Here is a 16870-nt window from a genome sequence, read left to right as displayed (position 1 = left end):
AGGTTAAACATTATACATGCAAAATAAGTTTGTCTACTACAATTTAAATGCTCAAAAAAACTTATTTTCCAAATTTGTTTAGAGTTGTTATTTTTTTAAATTTATTATTTGACTTTCGTAAAAAATGTCCCGTTTTTGGGATATCGAGTTTTGAAAAATAAAATTTATATATTCTTTTTAAATCCCAAAAATACTTTTTATCATCAAATATTGTGACATGATGGTTAGTGCGTTGGGTCTTGGGTTCGATCCCTGCCTATGCCATCTTAAGTCTTTTCACGGGTACTGCCTCTTGCGAGAAATTAACAAATTTTCCAAGAGTAACTCTTGTCATAAAAAAGTGCTTTCTCAAATTAGCCGTTCGGATTCGCAATATAAACTGTAGGTCCCCACCATCCCTGACAACATTACTCGCACACAGGAATGGTTGAGAGTTGTAAGTCACTAGGCCCTAGTTCTCAACGGACTGTTGCCCCAGAAAATTTTGAAACAAAATAACAATTCGACGGCGAGTATTCTTCGGGAGTAATATAGAAAAGACAAGGACAAAAATTTAATAAAAATCTATCGAATTTTCGATTTTTGACCAACAAATTTGTATAGGGTCTACTGTAGTTTTTAATATTTAAAATAAGTCTAACACTAATGTACTTAGAACCTTAATTGTCCAATCTGAACTCAATTGACCCAATGGTTTGGGTTTCACGGGCGAGGATAGAAAGACAAACGAAATCGTGGGACCCATTTTTTTTCGATTTTTGTCTACCATCGTAATGTCATGCTTGATTAAAGTCTCAAGTTCGAGATTTTTTACGAATGCAATACTTTTCATGTAGTTCCTATAAACAAAACTTATTTATAATTTTGCAAGAGAAAACAATAGAAAAGATAATTAAATTTTGTTATTTTCCACTCCGATCCCCGACCGGAATCGAGGCGAATCAAGCTCATTCCAACTCGATTCAGGTATATTAAGAATCAAGGCGAGCTTCAAGCTCGCTTCAACACCACATGTTAATGCATTAGTCTACGAACAAATCCCCTTCTTGAAGTTTTTATTTTGTGTCAAATTGTTTGGTTAAAACTTTGAAATCCACAATCACATCACACAGACGTATTTTCTTGATTTTGATAGATATTCTGCCAAATATTCAGTTATATCAGCTCTTACTTACTTACTTAAGGTGGCGCTACAGTCCGGGCGGACCTGGGCCTCAACCAACATGCGTCTCCAGCCAGCTCGGTCCCCAGCTAGCTGTCTCCAGTTTCGCACGCCAAGTTGGTTGAGGTCCTCTCTCACCTGGGTGCGCCACCAGAGTCGCGGTCTTCCTCTACTGCGCCGTTGGACTTTAATTCTGCTAACTAGGTCAGTGTCGCTGTACAGCCTGTACAGTTCGTCGTTATATCTTCTCCTCCATTCTCCATCTATGCGTATGGGACCAAAAATCACCCTCAGTGATTTTAGATGCTCGAGAGAGGACTTTTCTTCTCAATTACCTTCTAAGTCCAAAGACGCAGCGATTTGCAAGAGTTATTCTTCGTTTGATTTCAGCGCTGGTGTCGTTGTCTGCATTAATAGCGGTGCCTAGGTAGACAAAGTCCTTAACTACCTCAAAGTTATAGCTGTCCATGGTGACGTTTTGTCCAAGACGTCGTCGTTCAGTGTCCTTTTTTGATGACAGCATATACTTGGTCTTGCCCTCATTGACCACTTAACCCATCTTCTTCGCTTCCGTCGCAATGCTAAAAAACGCTCCACTGACATCACGCATTAATTTTCCAATCATGTCAATATCATCTGCGTATCCGAGTAATTGGATGGACCTTTGGAAGATGGTGCCTCTAGTGTTGACGGTTGAGTTTTGCACAATTCTTTCCAGAACGTTGTTGAAGAAGTCGCATGACAGTGCATCGCCTTGTCTAAAACCTTTTTTGACATCAAATGCATCGGTAAGATCTTTTCCAACCTTGATAGAGCAGCGTGCAGTCTCCATCGTCATTCTGCACAAACTGATAAGTTTGACAGGGATGCCAAAACTAGACATTGCTCTGTAGAGCTCTTCCCTATGGATACTGTCATACGCGGCTTTGAAATCGATAAAGAGATGGTGGGTATCGATTTGAAGCTCCAAGATTTTTTCCAAGATCTGCCGTAGTGTGAAAATTTGGTCGATAGTGGACTTTCCTGGTCTGAAGCCACACTGATAAAGACCTATCAGGTTGTTGACGAACGCCTTCAGACGTTCACATAATACGTCAGAGAGGATCTTATACGCAATGTTAAGGAGACTGATGCCTCTGTAGTTGGCGCAATTTAGAGGATCTCCTTTCTTATGTATCGGGCATACTATGTTGAGATTCCACTCATCGGGCATGCTTTCTTCCGACCATATTTTGCAGATGAGTTGGTGCATGCTCCCTACCAAGTCATCGCCTGCTGCTTTGGATAGTTCGGCAGCGATGCCTTCAGCTCCAGCAGCTTTGTTTGACTTAAGTTTAGATATAGCTATCTTCAATTCGTCAAGGTCGGGTAGGCGGAATTGTTGATCTGCGTCGCTGAGGTTGAGTGGTTCTATCTCCCTTACAGCGGAATCCGGTTTGTCATCGCCGTTATATAATTTCGAGAAGTGATCATTCCATATTCTCAGCATCGACTGCGGGTCTACTCCGATGTTCCCCTGATCGTCTTTATATATCAACTCGCAAATATAAAACCCAACTACTGTGTATCGTTTTTTTGGCAATTTCTCGCGAATTTGAAGCTCTGAACGATCAGAGGTCAAAAAGAAACACAATTATTTTGTTGACAGTTCGAGCTCCGCTCTGAACTAAAAAAGAAAAACGCCAATTGTGCTATAGGTATATGGAATACCAAAAAAACAGCTATTGTCTAAATCGGAGTTTTATATTTGATCAGAGGGTAGAGTTACTGCTAAAATAGTTCTGCTACTGTTAAAAAACTTAACTATGTAAGATGTTTTCGATGGATGCGTAGATATGTGTTGATTGAGCTGAAAAACTGCCAGAAAATACATTGTTTGCCGAAATCAAACTTAGTAATGGAAGACCCTATTTCCTATTATCTCAGCACTATTTAAACTCAACTCATTTCAACTCTACTCAAGTGATAAGAGAAATGAGTCGAAAATTCAACCTTAATTCAACTCCGGTTTGCATATAAAGGGTTTTGAAGTGTCACAGTCAACCTAATTGCGAGCTACAAATGCCAAAGTTTGTTTATGCAACAAATATTTTTGTTTTAATTTCTAATTGTTGATTGTTGTTCCTGTTCTTTTGTTATTAGTTTAGAATTATTTTATAATGATGACCGAGTTTCCTTCTGATATTATTCTTAAAAACGAATCTTTTCCAAATGAAAGTAACAGCCTAGACTGGCGATATGATGATCCCATGCAAATTTTAAAGAAGTGCGGAGAAATAGTTTTAATTGCTAATAATAAATTTTGGATTGTGTGCACATTTTGCGATGAACGTTTTCATAGTATTCTAATCTTTCAAAACCACATTAAAGGAATACACATTAGAGATGATGAAATTGTTCCATATTCAAAAATTGAAAACCCTTTGGATGTCAATCCAGACGAAGAATCCCACATAATTAAACAAGAGACAAACCAAAGTAATGACTTCAATGGCAGAATTGATGAGCCAAATGTCAATAGGGACAAAATCGAGGAATTCAATTTTGATGAACGAGAAGAAGATCTAGCACCAATAAGTATTGAAAACGAGAGGCATAACAAAGATGACCAATCAGACACAGAAGAAACCCACGAGATAGACAGTCAGTCTGCTATTGAAAACGAGAATTTCGCTGAGAAATCACTTAATTCTCCGATTTGCAAAGACATTACAGATCCACTTCTAACAAAGGAAATTCCGAAAAAGAGGAATCGCAAAAAAAAAGTCTACTCATGTCCTACTTGCCAGCACATAGCCCGTGATAAGAAAACACTAGAAGCTCATCTACAATCAAACCATGGAACTGGAACTCGACATCAATGCGAAGAATGTGGCAAGTGTTTTAGAAACTCAAATAATCTCAAGTGTCATTTATTCATACATTCTGGAATTCGGCCATACAAATGTGAAGACTGTGATGCAGATTTTTCTCATTATAACAGTCTTAAAATGCATCGTTACTTGCACACTGGTGAGCGGCCTCACAAGTGTAATGTATGTGGGAAAGGATTTGTTTCAAGCAGCGGACTGAAAACTCATTTTCGTGAACACACCGGGGAAACACCTTACGTTTGTGAATTTTGTGAGAGAGCCTTCGCTAGTAAATGTTCATTTAAAAGGCATATGATAAGTCACTCTGGGCGACGAGCTTACGAGTGTCAGGAATGCAAGAAGGCATTTTTCCATAAGGAAACCCTCACCAAACACATGGTGTGCCATACAAATGATAAAAAATTTGCATGTGATATTTGTTCAAAGAAATTTAATCACAAAAAGAATTTAGTGCAGCACCAAAAATTACATTCAAATATAAAACAGTATATTTGTAAGATATGCAGCAAGGAGTTTGCCCAGTATGCGGGTTTATATTCACATATGAAGTATCACAAAGATATATAGTGAAATGGTATCTAGCTTTAATATTTTTTATGGTTCCAATAAAATTGATTTTTAATTTAAAAAATTGATTTTGCTTTCATTTTTGAAGGAAAAACATATCAAAATAGAAGTTTCCCTATGTGAAGGATTATAAGAAATTGTTTGAATTTGTAATTTTTCCCAGGCACTCAGATCAGGGATTTAACTTCGTTACTGGTGTAGCATAATTCCTAAGCCATATTACGTAGCACACTTTATATTGCTTTATTAAGCGCACCTCGTTTCAAACAGTGGCTAGAGAGCCGCAGTTAAAATAATTAGACTTTACCCCGAAGATTTTCAAGTTAGGAATTATACCACATGGAATTGTTGTTTTATATTTGTTTCTCCAAATATGAGTTGAAGATCTGTAGTTCCTCTCGAAAATATTGTTTGTACCTATGTTTTCCGACATAGTATTGGTATGGTATCCTCTTGCACTACCTCTACCTCTAGCACTACCTCTATTATTACTCTTGTTTCTTTCCTAGCTATTGCTATAACTATTTTTATCGTAATATCTATTATTATTGTTGAATCTATTGTTATTATTTTATGTATTTCTGCTCGCATCTGTCGTGCCTTTACTGATTTCCCTGCTCTAGGTCTCCTAGTCTTTTTTGGCGCTCCTTAGATGGTTGAATTTCAAGTGAAATCTTTTTCTTGTTGTTCCTTCTATTGTATTCCTCTATCGTCAGAGGTTTCGGGCCTTCTGTTTTAGGTGTTGCCTTGCATATTTTTGTATCTGCACTAGGAGCTTCCGGGATAAATGGTGCATGAGGTTTTACCAGCTTCTAAAAATGAGTATCCAGTTATTCTTTGTTGTACGACATCTATTTGGTCTGTTTTGCCTGTTGGTTACTTTTATATATATTTTTTTGTACCCTTACACGTTTAGCAGGAACGCCATGTGGTATAACTCCTAAGCTATATTGCGTAGCACGCTTTATATTGCTTTATTAAGCGCAGCTCTCTTCACTGGTTTCCAAAATCTGAAATCTATGCCAGAACACAAGTGATCTTTGAAACCTTTGCTTTTAGTCAAAGGTTGTAGGTGGGTTGAAAGTTTTAACTAAAGGACACTCATTTAATAGTTTTATTAAAATATTTTTTGTCAAATATTTTATTATTAATTATTCGTATGTTTTTCATTCTTTAAATTTCAATTGAACACGAGTGACTTTTTATATGAGTTATTAAGCCAGACTTTTGAAAAAAGGCTTTTTTACATATGTGGCATTTATGTTTCTTAACGTTGGAATGTAGTTTTGTATGTTCAATAAAATTTTTCCTCCAAACAAAGTCGCTTCCACAAACATTGCAAACGTGCTTTCTTTCCGTAGAGTGCGATAACTTATGAATATTTAAAAAATTAAGAGTATTAAAAGCCCTATTACATTCATTACATTTAAATTGTCGTTTATTTTCATGCGCTTGCCTCTGGTGCGTTATTAGGTGATGTCTCAGTCTATAAGAACAACCACAAATCTCACACACGTATTCTTTTTTCGAGCTATGCTTGACCATGTGTATCTTCAGCTGGTAAGCTGTGCGATTTTGTTTTCCGCATATGGTACAGGGGAATGATTTTTCGTCCAGGTGATAGTTAAGATGCATTTGTAAGTAGCGTTTTTTGGTGAAGACCCGATCGCAGTGAGAACATTTGATCATTTCGCTATCAATGTGAACAGCCGAATGGTAATAGAGAATTTTCTTTGTGCGAAAGGTTTTCGGACATTTATCACATTTGAAAGAAGATTCACCTGTTTCAATTTGGATGTCGTCGTCATCGAGATCTTCGTTTGATTGAATGATACTCTTGAAATATGTTGAATGCTCATCATTACTCTGTTCAGGTAATTCGGGACAAGCTGCGTTCTCTAAGCTGTTGCACTGTTAACAAAAATTATTTAATAGACAAATGATTTCATATAAACAAAAAATCGTGCTTACATACATTGATTGAAGATTCTAGTTCGTATAGTTCGTCAGTTTCTTCGGTTGGCATTATGATGTGGGCGTCGGTAACGTGCTCAAATAGGTCAGACACTTGAGGAAATGTCGTCTCGCAGAAGAAGCAACCAAAACTTAAAGTTTTCATTTCTAAATCTAGAAATACTCTGCCACATTCAGCAATGTTAGTATTTGTTTCACCAATATCTTTTTCAAAAGTTGCCTCTTCATTTTCGAGGAAGTCTTCCTCTTTGATTTGTTCTAATTTTAAGTCTATTGTACTCATTTATGTGATTAATAATATGGAAAACAAATGTTTGTTTGCATTAATTTTGTGCATTAACTTATTTTTTGTTATTTATGGCTTGAACAGTAAATAGAAACATTCAGTTTGCAGTTAATTGTTTTGATTTGTATTTGACAAACAATACAGAATGGGAACTGGAATATTCCAGTGATGAAACTTCACTTGGCTGCGTGACTTCCAGTCTTAAGGCATAGGTTCACTGATGGAAAAAAAAGGATTTTATAACAAAAAGAATTACTACGTTTTCTGCTGAAAAAGAAAAATTGCCGGAATTCTAAAAATGTATAAGAATCAAATGCAGTTGTTTCTAGTCACTGGGTTTAGTGTTTAAACTGTGCTATAATTTTAACAGGTCCTAGTCAAACGATGCTATCCAGATCGGTAGATACTTATGTTTAAAATTTATAATTGTCCAATTAATTAACAAAGGACCTTACATATACAAAACCAATAAACACACGTTTAGAGTAAAATTTTAACAGCAAGTTCATTTGTATGTATTCTAAAAGCAAAATAAGCACGTCTTTTACTAATCAGCCTTTTATTACATTATGTACTACATCCATTGTCAAAACGACAGCGAACGAAATTAAGTTTTGACATAAACATGCTGCAAGATGTACCCAAAAGAGGGAAGCAACAAATTGAACCATTAACAATTACTTACTTTTACTTTTTTTTTATAAAATATTGTCACCGCCAATGAAAAATCGCAACAAATTTTAACCCTTTTAAACTGACAAACTTGAATTTTGTGTGTGCTGTCAAAATAACACTTAAAACCGTGGATTTAAATTTAATCGTCCGTATAATGTTGAGTTTAAATTTAACCGGGTGTGCCCTTAATCTGATTATTAAAATGGTAATAATTACTAATTAGTATGGTAAAATATTTAGAGAACAGTTAAATATTCAAGTAGGCTTTGATTATTGCTAAAGCATAGTACGCAACTCAAGATAATATTTATCTTCTATATTCCAAATTCTTTCCAAAATGTTGTCAAGTTAAAATTAACGAAATCAAAGTGGAGATGTCGCAGTTCTACATGTGTGTACATTATTATCGATCGATGAATTGCTCAGCGCATTTATTTAGAACCAGATTTTGAATGATTATGGGAAAATAAATTTTAAACAGATAAACATGATATTTCGATTATTAAATATAAATAAATATAATTATCTGCTAAAAGAAATTGAGAAAAATATATTTAAGTTTGTGCTTTTTTCAACAACAATTGTTTCGAAACAGCCCTTTCTTCATATTTTCTATTGCTACATTCAATTGAGTTAGAGAACAACACTATATTTTCATTTCTAAAAGGAAACAAATTATAGTTTGTGTGTTGTGTTTATTTCGGGCCGTACCAAACTTTAAATAATATTGAGAAGTGATTTCTTGAAGAATGTCAGAGCCAAACAAGATTAAAGCGAAATACGTAAAAAACAAAAAGTACGAAAAAACTGAAGCTTATTAGAGAAAATTTTCTACATTATCAATAGAATTTTCTAAAAAAATGTTGTTCTGTCAAAATTTAGAGCAGGCTTCAGCCGGAGTTTGGTGAAAAAACTTTTACTTAATTTTAGCTCGAGGTGCGTACTATCCCTAACATTTTTTTTAACATCGACCAGCTTTATCGGTCTGCGAAATCTAAATCTTCGTTTTTACCTGCTACAATCGTGAGTACTTGCTAATTAGTATAATAAACCTTGATGTATTTTCACTAGCACAATGGGATTTATTTAAAAACTAGGATTACTTAAGAAAAAAGAAAGTCCAGGACTAAAATAAGTATTGGTACGATTTTAGAGATTCATTTTATTAGCTTACAGAATTAAAAATTGAATCTACCACACCACTGTGAGGGACACGATTTATTAAAATTAAAGTTTGACAGTCAACAAAAAAACATGACATCTTTGTGTATAAAACTTATAGTAGTGACACCTAATCGCTAAGATGACATTAGCTATATGAGGTATGACAAATCTAAATCTCGAAAAAGTTGATTTAGTTAAATGTGAAAACGTAGTATTAGTCTTTAAAACAGTTCTGGTCTACGTAGCGATTACATAAGCTTACAAAAATTCTTATTTCGAAAACAATAAGCTGTCTGAGCCAAAAACACTCTATAAAGATATAAATGCTTTGTACGTATCACCCTTCAAAACCCATTTGTTTCCATTGTTGTATTTGTTATGTGGACAAATTCAACGAGAAAAATTGACGTGTTTTCACGCATACATAGAACTAACTATTTGTTTTTTAGGGGAAATTTCATAGATTAAAGGATAAATGACACGCATACTTAAATGAGTTTATGAGTCTGATTTCCGGTTTAGCTTATAGGAAAACCAAGATGGCTACCGAGGATTTATATCTTTATTAGAGTGTTTTTGGTCTGGAATGTGTAGTTGATGTGATGATAAACTCAATAATGTTCAATGGTATTTTTATTTTTTCAATGGAGCTTTAAACTATTTTTTCTATTTCAAACATTTTAATGTCTTTAATTGACAATCGATAAGAATGTTTATAAATATAGTTTTAAATTTGGACATTGGACATTGGAGTACAGTTGCACAAACTATGTATGTAAAAAATAATTACCAATGTTTTTTCCTGAACACGCCTTACTAAACACTATTTTAGGTTTTGAATGGTTTGTGCAGTGAATTCGATAGTTTTTTTTTTAAATTTTGAATACGTTCATTCGGCATTGAATCTCATGTAAATGCTTTGTTAAATACAAATAAACCTGTCAAACTTGACAACTAACAACAAAATTAAAAAAAACTTATTGAAAAAAAGTTTTCTTTTCACCCATAAATTATATATATATATATATATATAGAAAAAAGTAACATCCTCATTTAAGTTCATTAAAATTTAAGTTAGAAACATGAATTATTTCAAAGAAATAGAAATAAAAAAAGAACCATTTACGTTCGACAATAGTTCTGGAGAAGATAATCATCATAGCGATAAAGACAACGAAGACGACGATGACGATCCTGGGTCTAGATGTGGGGAAATTTTTGTTGCAAATAATGCCCAGACTTGGACGTTTGTTTGTACTTTTTGTGATAAAAGTATGCGGAAAATAGACGACTTCATTGATCATATACAAAATGCTCATGTTAATCTTCCTCCACCACTTCCTGTCGAATTAATTGAGTCTAGCCATATTAATGATAATGATGATGATAACGATAATGATAATATTAGTGAAGCTAGTACCGAAACTGAAAGCCAGGACCATTCCACAAAACATAATACTTCTCACTTCAATTCATTGGATAGATCAATGACCGAGGTTGGCAATTGCATAGTTTATTCTTATTATTGCAAGAATTGTATCACGTTTTAATTTCTAGTACGTAGATTATAACGACTTTTTGGATGTCAATGTAACTGTTCCAGAAGTTATCCTATCAGAAACCAATGGACGGATGCAAGCTTCAAAACAAAAGGTATAAATGATTGTATTAAACAAAATTGTCTTACAATTGATTTGTATTCCTAGTCAGGCCCTAAAAATACTAGACAAATTGTATGCATTTCTTATTTTTATTTAGAAACTTACCTTAAAGGACATTTTTAATAATCTTTCTGTTACTGCATACTTATCTACTTACAATAATGATTCCTGTCAGCTTCTCATAAACGTACTATTTTAATTGAAGACTGTATGGTTAAATTAGACTTAAAGAAGTCAAAAACTATTTGTAACAATTTTACTTGATGCCACTCGTTAACTCTTAATATTCATTTTATTTTTACTTTAAAAAATAATATATTAAATAATATATTAAATTCACTTTCCGATCTTGCTTAATCTTTATTTAATTCTCAAAGATATAGTTTAGAAAAAAGAAACACCTTTTTAGGGGTTTCAAAGTTTCGAAGGACCCATACAAGCTCAATTGCACCGAGTGCACATATTTACACATTTGTTTGTACAACAAAACTATAATTCTTTCAGTATTTACATGAACTTAAATAACTTTCAATGAGCAAACATTAAGTTCGAGATATTAAAAAATACTAATACGCCCAGTGTACCATTTTTGAACTTTATTTCGTAAACAGCATAAGGCCTTAGCATGTTACCTTCTAATTCGTCTTATCATAGGGCCATTTATTGAATACTTCATATAAAACTGTCAATCCATTAAATAGTGTAGAGAATCTAATTACACACTTCATTAATCAACTTGTCATTTTCCATTTGACCCCTCAAACAATTTAGTACGTACGTACTGTTATTTATAGAGATTTTTTTCCTAGCCTTAACCTGCTTTGGCCAACTCGGTTTTTCCCCCATTATGATATTCAGAACTTTGGCACCATTGTGCGGCGGTATCTCCTCTCAAATCTTTCAATATTTTCCTAATACTCGCACTGTGTTTAAATATAAACATGTAAAGGGTATTAAAAACCCCTTAAGTGCTTAAATTTTTACGAATAAGCCCGGAAATTTAAAGAAGAAATTAATAAACTGTTTTTAATGTTTTTTGTTTTAACAAATCTTTATCTGTTTTACTTAAAGTATTGTAAAAAATTAAGATACATTAAGTTATTAATTATATAAAAATTATTGGAACAAATTTCAGTCTTCAGAATCATCACACGTTCGTATCAAAACAGAACCAGACTCAGACAAATACGATCATCAACAACAACAACATAAAGAAACAAGACCAATACCCATGCAGCTAACATCTTCACGAGGACCAGCATTAATAACTCAACCAGTTGCAATTCAATCTCTGGCAAGACCAAGAAAGCAACGAAAGGAACGAAATTCTCGTTTACGGCGAAAACAAATTAAAGGACCAGCCTTTTGCCAAATTTGTGAGCGCACTTTCCAATATCATTCCCTCTATAGGAATCACATGGTGAAGCACACATCTGAAACGCCTTTCCAGTGTACTGTATGCAAGAAAGGCTTTAAATCAAAACAAGCAATTCGCTACCACATGAGCACACACCAACGTCAAAAACCCTTCCAATGTGAACTCTGCCAATCGGGTTTTTACCATGAATGGCAATTTGTAGCACATATGGAGACACACCGCAGCGAGAACCGTCATCCGTGTGAGGTGTGTGGAAAAGTTAACCGAACCAAGTTCGATAAGGATCTGCACATGCGAACGCATACTGGCGATCGACCTTTTGGATGTGAATTTTGTATGAAACGTTTTCGATTGCGACACCACTTGAGCAATCACTTAAAGCTTCATTTGACATACCGTTGCGATTACTGTCGCAAACAATTCAGCAATGGTGTGCCAATGAAAAAACCCTACACTTGTCAGGACTGCTCTGGAACTGCAAATACTCTACCGATTCTTAATGATACGGAAAAAGACGACGATGAAGAAGCAGAAGAATCTGACGAATATGAGGATATAAAAGATGAGTCACTTCATCAAACACAATCGCCCCAGCATCGGGAAGCAATAAATCCCAATACCTGTAAAGTGTGCAATAAAACTTTTGTTAACAAAAGAGGTTTAGGCGTGCATATTAGCACTAAACATCAAAATATACTATATTAGGGAGTATTTTCATTACCTACATTTTATCACACACACAACAATTAAATCATTTTATTTTTTATAGAAAACTAGATAAGTAATTTTTAAGTGGAATCTTTTTTTTTTATAAGCATGTCAATTTAATTACAAAGTTCGAAATAATCTTTTTTTTTAGAAGATCTGTACAACATCTACAAAAACCCGTCATTTATGTACTCATGTACTTTTAAGTTATAGCCCGCATGTCTCTTGTGCATAAACTACTATCTTATCAGACTCAATGTTTTAATTTTATCAGTTAAAAAAAATATATTTGTAGAATCATGACGAAAAAGCATTTTGAACTTTACGAAAAACGGCGAAAACGATTATTAAATAAAAATAAATACTATTCAAGTTGGAATAGATTTTTGAACTTTGTAATCAAAAAGATAATCTTAAATAAGAAAATTAGAAAATGCATTCCAACAACTAAGACTTTATTATTTTGTTCGTATTTAAAAAAAAAGTTATAATCCTATTTTAATTTTTTATAATTTTATTTTATACAAAATAATACTTTATAAGAAATCAGTATAACTGCATCATCGTGCAATGGTTCAGTCAATATTTGTCTGTTACACATAATACATAAAATTGTATATTTATTTATACATTGTATACTTTTTAGTTCCTTCATACATTTTCCAAAATACCAATTCATAATTAGAAATTTCATACTATTCCGAAAAGTGTAAAATATTTATAAATAAAATAAAACAAAAGAAAAATAAACTCAAATAATTTTAAAAAGTTAACAAAATAGTAGAACAAGTTTTTTTTCTTTAAATTATTTTAATGAATGTTTTTTTTTAATTTCGAAACAATTTTTAAAATCATCAAAAATGTATTTATATATATTTGTGAGATAAGGAAGCAACGTGATTTCGTTATAAGAGAATCATCAACAATTTTGAAAATTTTCTGAAATTCTCTTGCTGAAATTTTGTTTAAAAATGCCCATGTATTTTAGTTTTCGAATAAGAACACGAAAATATTGTTCAGAATGATAAACAAAAATTATCATCAACATTTTCACCGTTAAAAAAATAGAGCTCTATTATCGTTTCATATTTTTAATTCCGTATCGATATTTTTTGTCAGAACTTCCAAATTGTTATGAAATTTAACATTTAATGATGAAGGATTTAAATTTTTTCCAACAAGTATGACAAATTAAGGTGAATAACTTTTGAAGGGTACAAAAATATGACCATATACTTGCTTTTTCGGCCCAGTCTAACAACTAATCCTTAAGTACATTTTGTGGAACCAGTTTCTTTAAAAGAATTCAATTGATATCAATTCATTTCATACGTTACGGGTGTGATGTACAGCTGTGTTCAAAATAATAATAGTGCTTTTACAAAATTTGCTCAAGTGTTTTTTTACCATGTGTATACTGGTAATCAGCCCATTTCTCTACCGGTAAGTATAACGGGACATTAAAAATGATAAAACAATGAACTGGTTTGCAATTCATAACCGTTTACATTTGTAACTAGAGATCAAATGTCCTATACTCTCAATCAGGCTATTCAAAATTATAGGAGTGTGAGTTATATTGTACGTAAAAAAAATAAATTAAAATAGAAATATTAAATAGTAGGAATATCGAATATCTAAACAAGTTTGGTTATTTAGTGGGCCGAGGAAAGCACTGCACCGACGAAAAACGTGAAATCATAAAAAAGTTGCGAAATGAAGGAAAAACGTATAAGGATATAAGGTTGATGTTGGGGTGCTCTGACCAAATGACCGCCAATGCTGTAAAATATGAAAAAAAAGTCGAAAACCGGGGACGGAAACGAGAAACGAGTGAAAATGACAATTGTCGTATTGTTCGCTACAGCCGAAAGGATCCTTTTGCGTGCTCTAAGATGATCCAGGAAGATCTAGGACTGGTAATAAGTAGCGTAACAAGAAGAAGGCGATTGTTGGAACACAATCTTTTCGCTCGCAGTCAAGGAAAGTGCCGATGCTTACAAAAAAACATGTAGCCGCTCGTTTGAAATTTGCAAGAAGCCATGCTAATTGGCCTGCAGAGAAATGGTGAAACATTTTGTGGACTGACGAGACCAAAATTGTTTTATTCGGTAGAACTGGCTCTAGGCAATACGTCCGACGTCCAGAAAATGCCTATTTTAAGCCTCGGTACACCATTAAAACGGTAAAACATAGGCCCCATACATCAAATCATTGGCACGATGGACCAGCGCGTTTATGTGGATATAATGTCCAGTGTGATACTGCCTTATGCGAGTTGGAATATGCCGGTTAAATGGGTATTTCAACAAGACAACGACCCGAAACACACCAGTAAGTCTGCCAAGGAATGGTTTCGGGTCAATGGGGTTGAGGTCATAGACTGGCCAGCTCAGCCGCCTGACCTCAATCCCATAGAAAATTTATGGGTAGTTGTGAAAAAGGGTGTTTCTCGACGAAGACCCTTGAATTCGAGGCAGTTGTGGGACGCAGTCGAGGAAACATGGAACCAAATTCCATTTGAGCGTTGTCATTCCCTTGTGAACTCTATGCCACGCAGATGTGAAGCAATTATAAAAAACAAAGGATTTTCCACTAAATACTGACAAAAAATCGTAATATTGAATATTTTTTCTAGTTTTTTATACTTTATTTTGTTTACTCCTATAATTTTGGAAAATTCGTTTTGGCTTTATTTTGATAAAATTCATGTTTTTACTACCTTATTTGTTTTAAACAAAGTAGTCTCTAAGCATTATAATAAAAGACTGGATTACCTATTTTGTACAAAAGAAAAAAATAAATTTAAAAAAATTATACAACTTTAGAGTCACGATTTAATCTAAAAACAACAGGCACTCCCATTTTTTGAACACAACTGTAGGTGTTCAGAATTTATAGTTTTTACAGTTTAATTTAAATAGTTAAAAAGTTTTGAGTTCTAAGGATATCGGAAACAAAATTTGTAGCAAGGCAATTTTAAAAAGTTGAAATAATAGCTAAGGGCTATTTTAAGTGTTAAAATACAACAAATTTATTTTAAAAGTGGTTTAAGTTCGTTTCAAAACTTAAAAAAAGGTAATGGTTACAAATACTTTCTGGTTTTTTGAATTATGAGCAAGTATGAATATAAAAAACCCTTATGCCATTTTTATTGGTTGCAGGTTGCATGTTTTTTCTGATATGGTATTTAAATCCTGTTGTGAATTTTCGTATTCATTACCATTCGTTGCTATAGAGATTTTCGAATTACAATTTACTTAACAATCAAAATGGATTTAAAATTGAAAAATAGTTCAAGGATTTCGTTTAATCCTAATTTTTATGAAGAACAAAAATATAACAAAATTGAATATAAAATTCAACTAAAATCAATTTGATGAATTTAAGTAGATTTTAAATGTATGTACTGGTTTTTATTATTATCAGACAATGAAGGAAAATAACTTGAAGCTTCAAGGATTTAGTTTACAAAAACTAAAGCTTTGGGCAAATAGGTACATACATACGTACAGTTGTGTTCATAAAAATAGCAGTTTTTTATGACTGCTTCGCATCTATATGTGGCATCGAGTCCCCCTAAAACCTGACACCTCTCGACTAGTATTGTGTTCCAAGAATCACGCATTGCTTCCCACAATTCTTTCGAATTCTTGGGTTTTGCTTTATGAACTGCGTTCTTAACACCCCCCACAAATTTTCGATGGGGTTAAGGTCGGAAGATTGAGCGGCCACTCCAAAACGGATAACTTCTTCTGCGCAAACAATGATTTTACATTTTATGACCTATTCTTTGGGTCATAATCTTGTTGGTATACCCAAGCCAACGGCATTTTCTCTTCAGCATAGGGTAGCATAACCTCCTCGAGAATTTTGACATAGACGGTTGCATCCCTTATACCCCCGATAGGATAAATAGGCCGAATCCCCTAATATGAAAAACAAGCCCATATCATAATTTTTCCTTCACCACGCTTCACTGTTTTTATAGTGTACCGTGGATCGATTGCTGCATTTTAGGGTTTTGTCACATATTCCCGACGACCCAAAAAGGACGACTTTGCTTTCATCGCTCCATAGAACATTCCTCCATTTTGTTTGCCTTATCTCTTCAAAAATGGTACCTTGCGTGGACTTCGGGCTGGTAACTTTGCTTTTAAAAGACGTCTTCGTATTGTGACAGCGCTAACAGACAGTTGTCCATTTCTTATTTTCCTAGAGTCTATGAAAGGGTTCTTTTTTGCTAACTGAACAATTTTTCTGTCAGTTATTTCAGTAGTCATCCTTTTTGGGCCTCGCGTTTTCGGTTTATTTTGCCATTTTAAGGCGTTACTGATCATTTTTGCTAAGCAGCTTAGAATGTCTTGAATATTTTGGTAGGTTTTTCCCTGCAAACGCAGTTTTACAATAAGTGTTCGAATT

General features: G+C 33.7%; 3 protein-coding genes across 3 annotated transcripts in view; 2 read left to right on the top strand and 1 right to left on the bottom strand.

The window, feature by feature from the left end:
• LOC129944944 (uncharacterized) overlaps positions 1–16870 on the bottom strand; it is a 112066-nt gene that overhangs the window by 31001 nt on the left and 64195 nt on the right. The window contains exons 10-11 of the mRNA XM_056054604.1: positions 6578–6854; positions 5780–6513 (exon numbers count right to left, since the gene is read on the bottom strand). Of these exons, the coding sequence (XP_055910579.1) occupies positions 5780–6513; positions 6578–6854 (1011 nt within the window). The remainder of the gene's footprint in view (positions 1–5779; positions 6514–6577; positions 6855–16870) is intronic.
• LOC129944192 (zinc finger protein 501-like) lies at positions 3205–4774 on the top strand. The gene has a single exon (XM_056053445.1). It carries the CDS (start codon positions 3322–3324, stop codon positions 4600–4602), a length of 1281 nt encoding a protein of 426 aa, XP_055909420.1. The 5' UTR covers positions 3205–3321; the 3' UTR covers positions 4603–4774.
• On the top strand, positions 9677–13193 carry LOC129944186 (zinc finger protein 652-B-like). Its single transcript, XM_056053434.1, has 3 exons — positions 9677–10197; positions 10259–10354; positions 11498–13193. Exons 1-3 carry the CDS (start codon positions 9784–9786, stop codon positions 12443–12445), a joined length of 1458 nt encoding a protein of 485 aa, XP_055909409.1. The 5' UTR covers positions 9677–9783; the 3' UTR covers positions 12446–13193.

This window comes from Eupeodes corollae, chromosome 2, assembly GCF_945859685.1.
Source record: "Eupeodes corollae chromosome 2, idEupCoro1.1, whole genome shotgun sequence".
Lineage (NCBI taxonomy): Eukaryota > Metazoa > Arthropoda > Insecta > Diptera > Syrphidae > Eupeodes > Eupeodes corollae.
This window is presented reverse-complemented; position numbering and strand designations above follow the sequence as displayed.

Excerpts from the sequence above, each read along its gene's own strand:
- LOC129944192 (XM_056053445.1), top strand. The coding sequence starts at position 3,322 with ATGATGACCGAGTTTCCTTCTGATATTATTCTTAAAAACGAATCTTTT.
- LOC129944186 (XM_056053434.1), top strand. The coding sequence starts at position 9,784 with ATGAATTATTTCAAAGAAATAGAAATAAAAAAAGAACCATTTACGTTC. Across the intron at positions 10,198-10,258 it reads TGGATAGATCAATGACCGAG|TACGTAGATTATAACGACTT; the intron begins GTTGGCAATTGC and ends TTTAATTTCTAG. Across the intron at positions 10,355-11,497 it reads TGCAAGCTTCAAAACAAAAG|TCTTCAGAATCATCACACGT; the intron begins GTATAAATGATT and ends AACAAATTTCAG.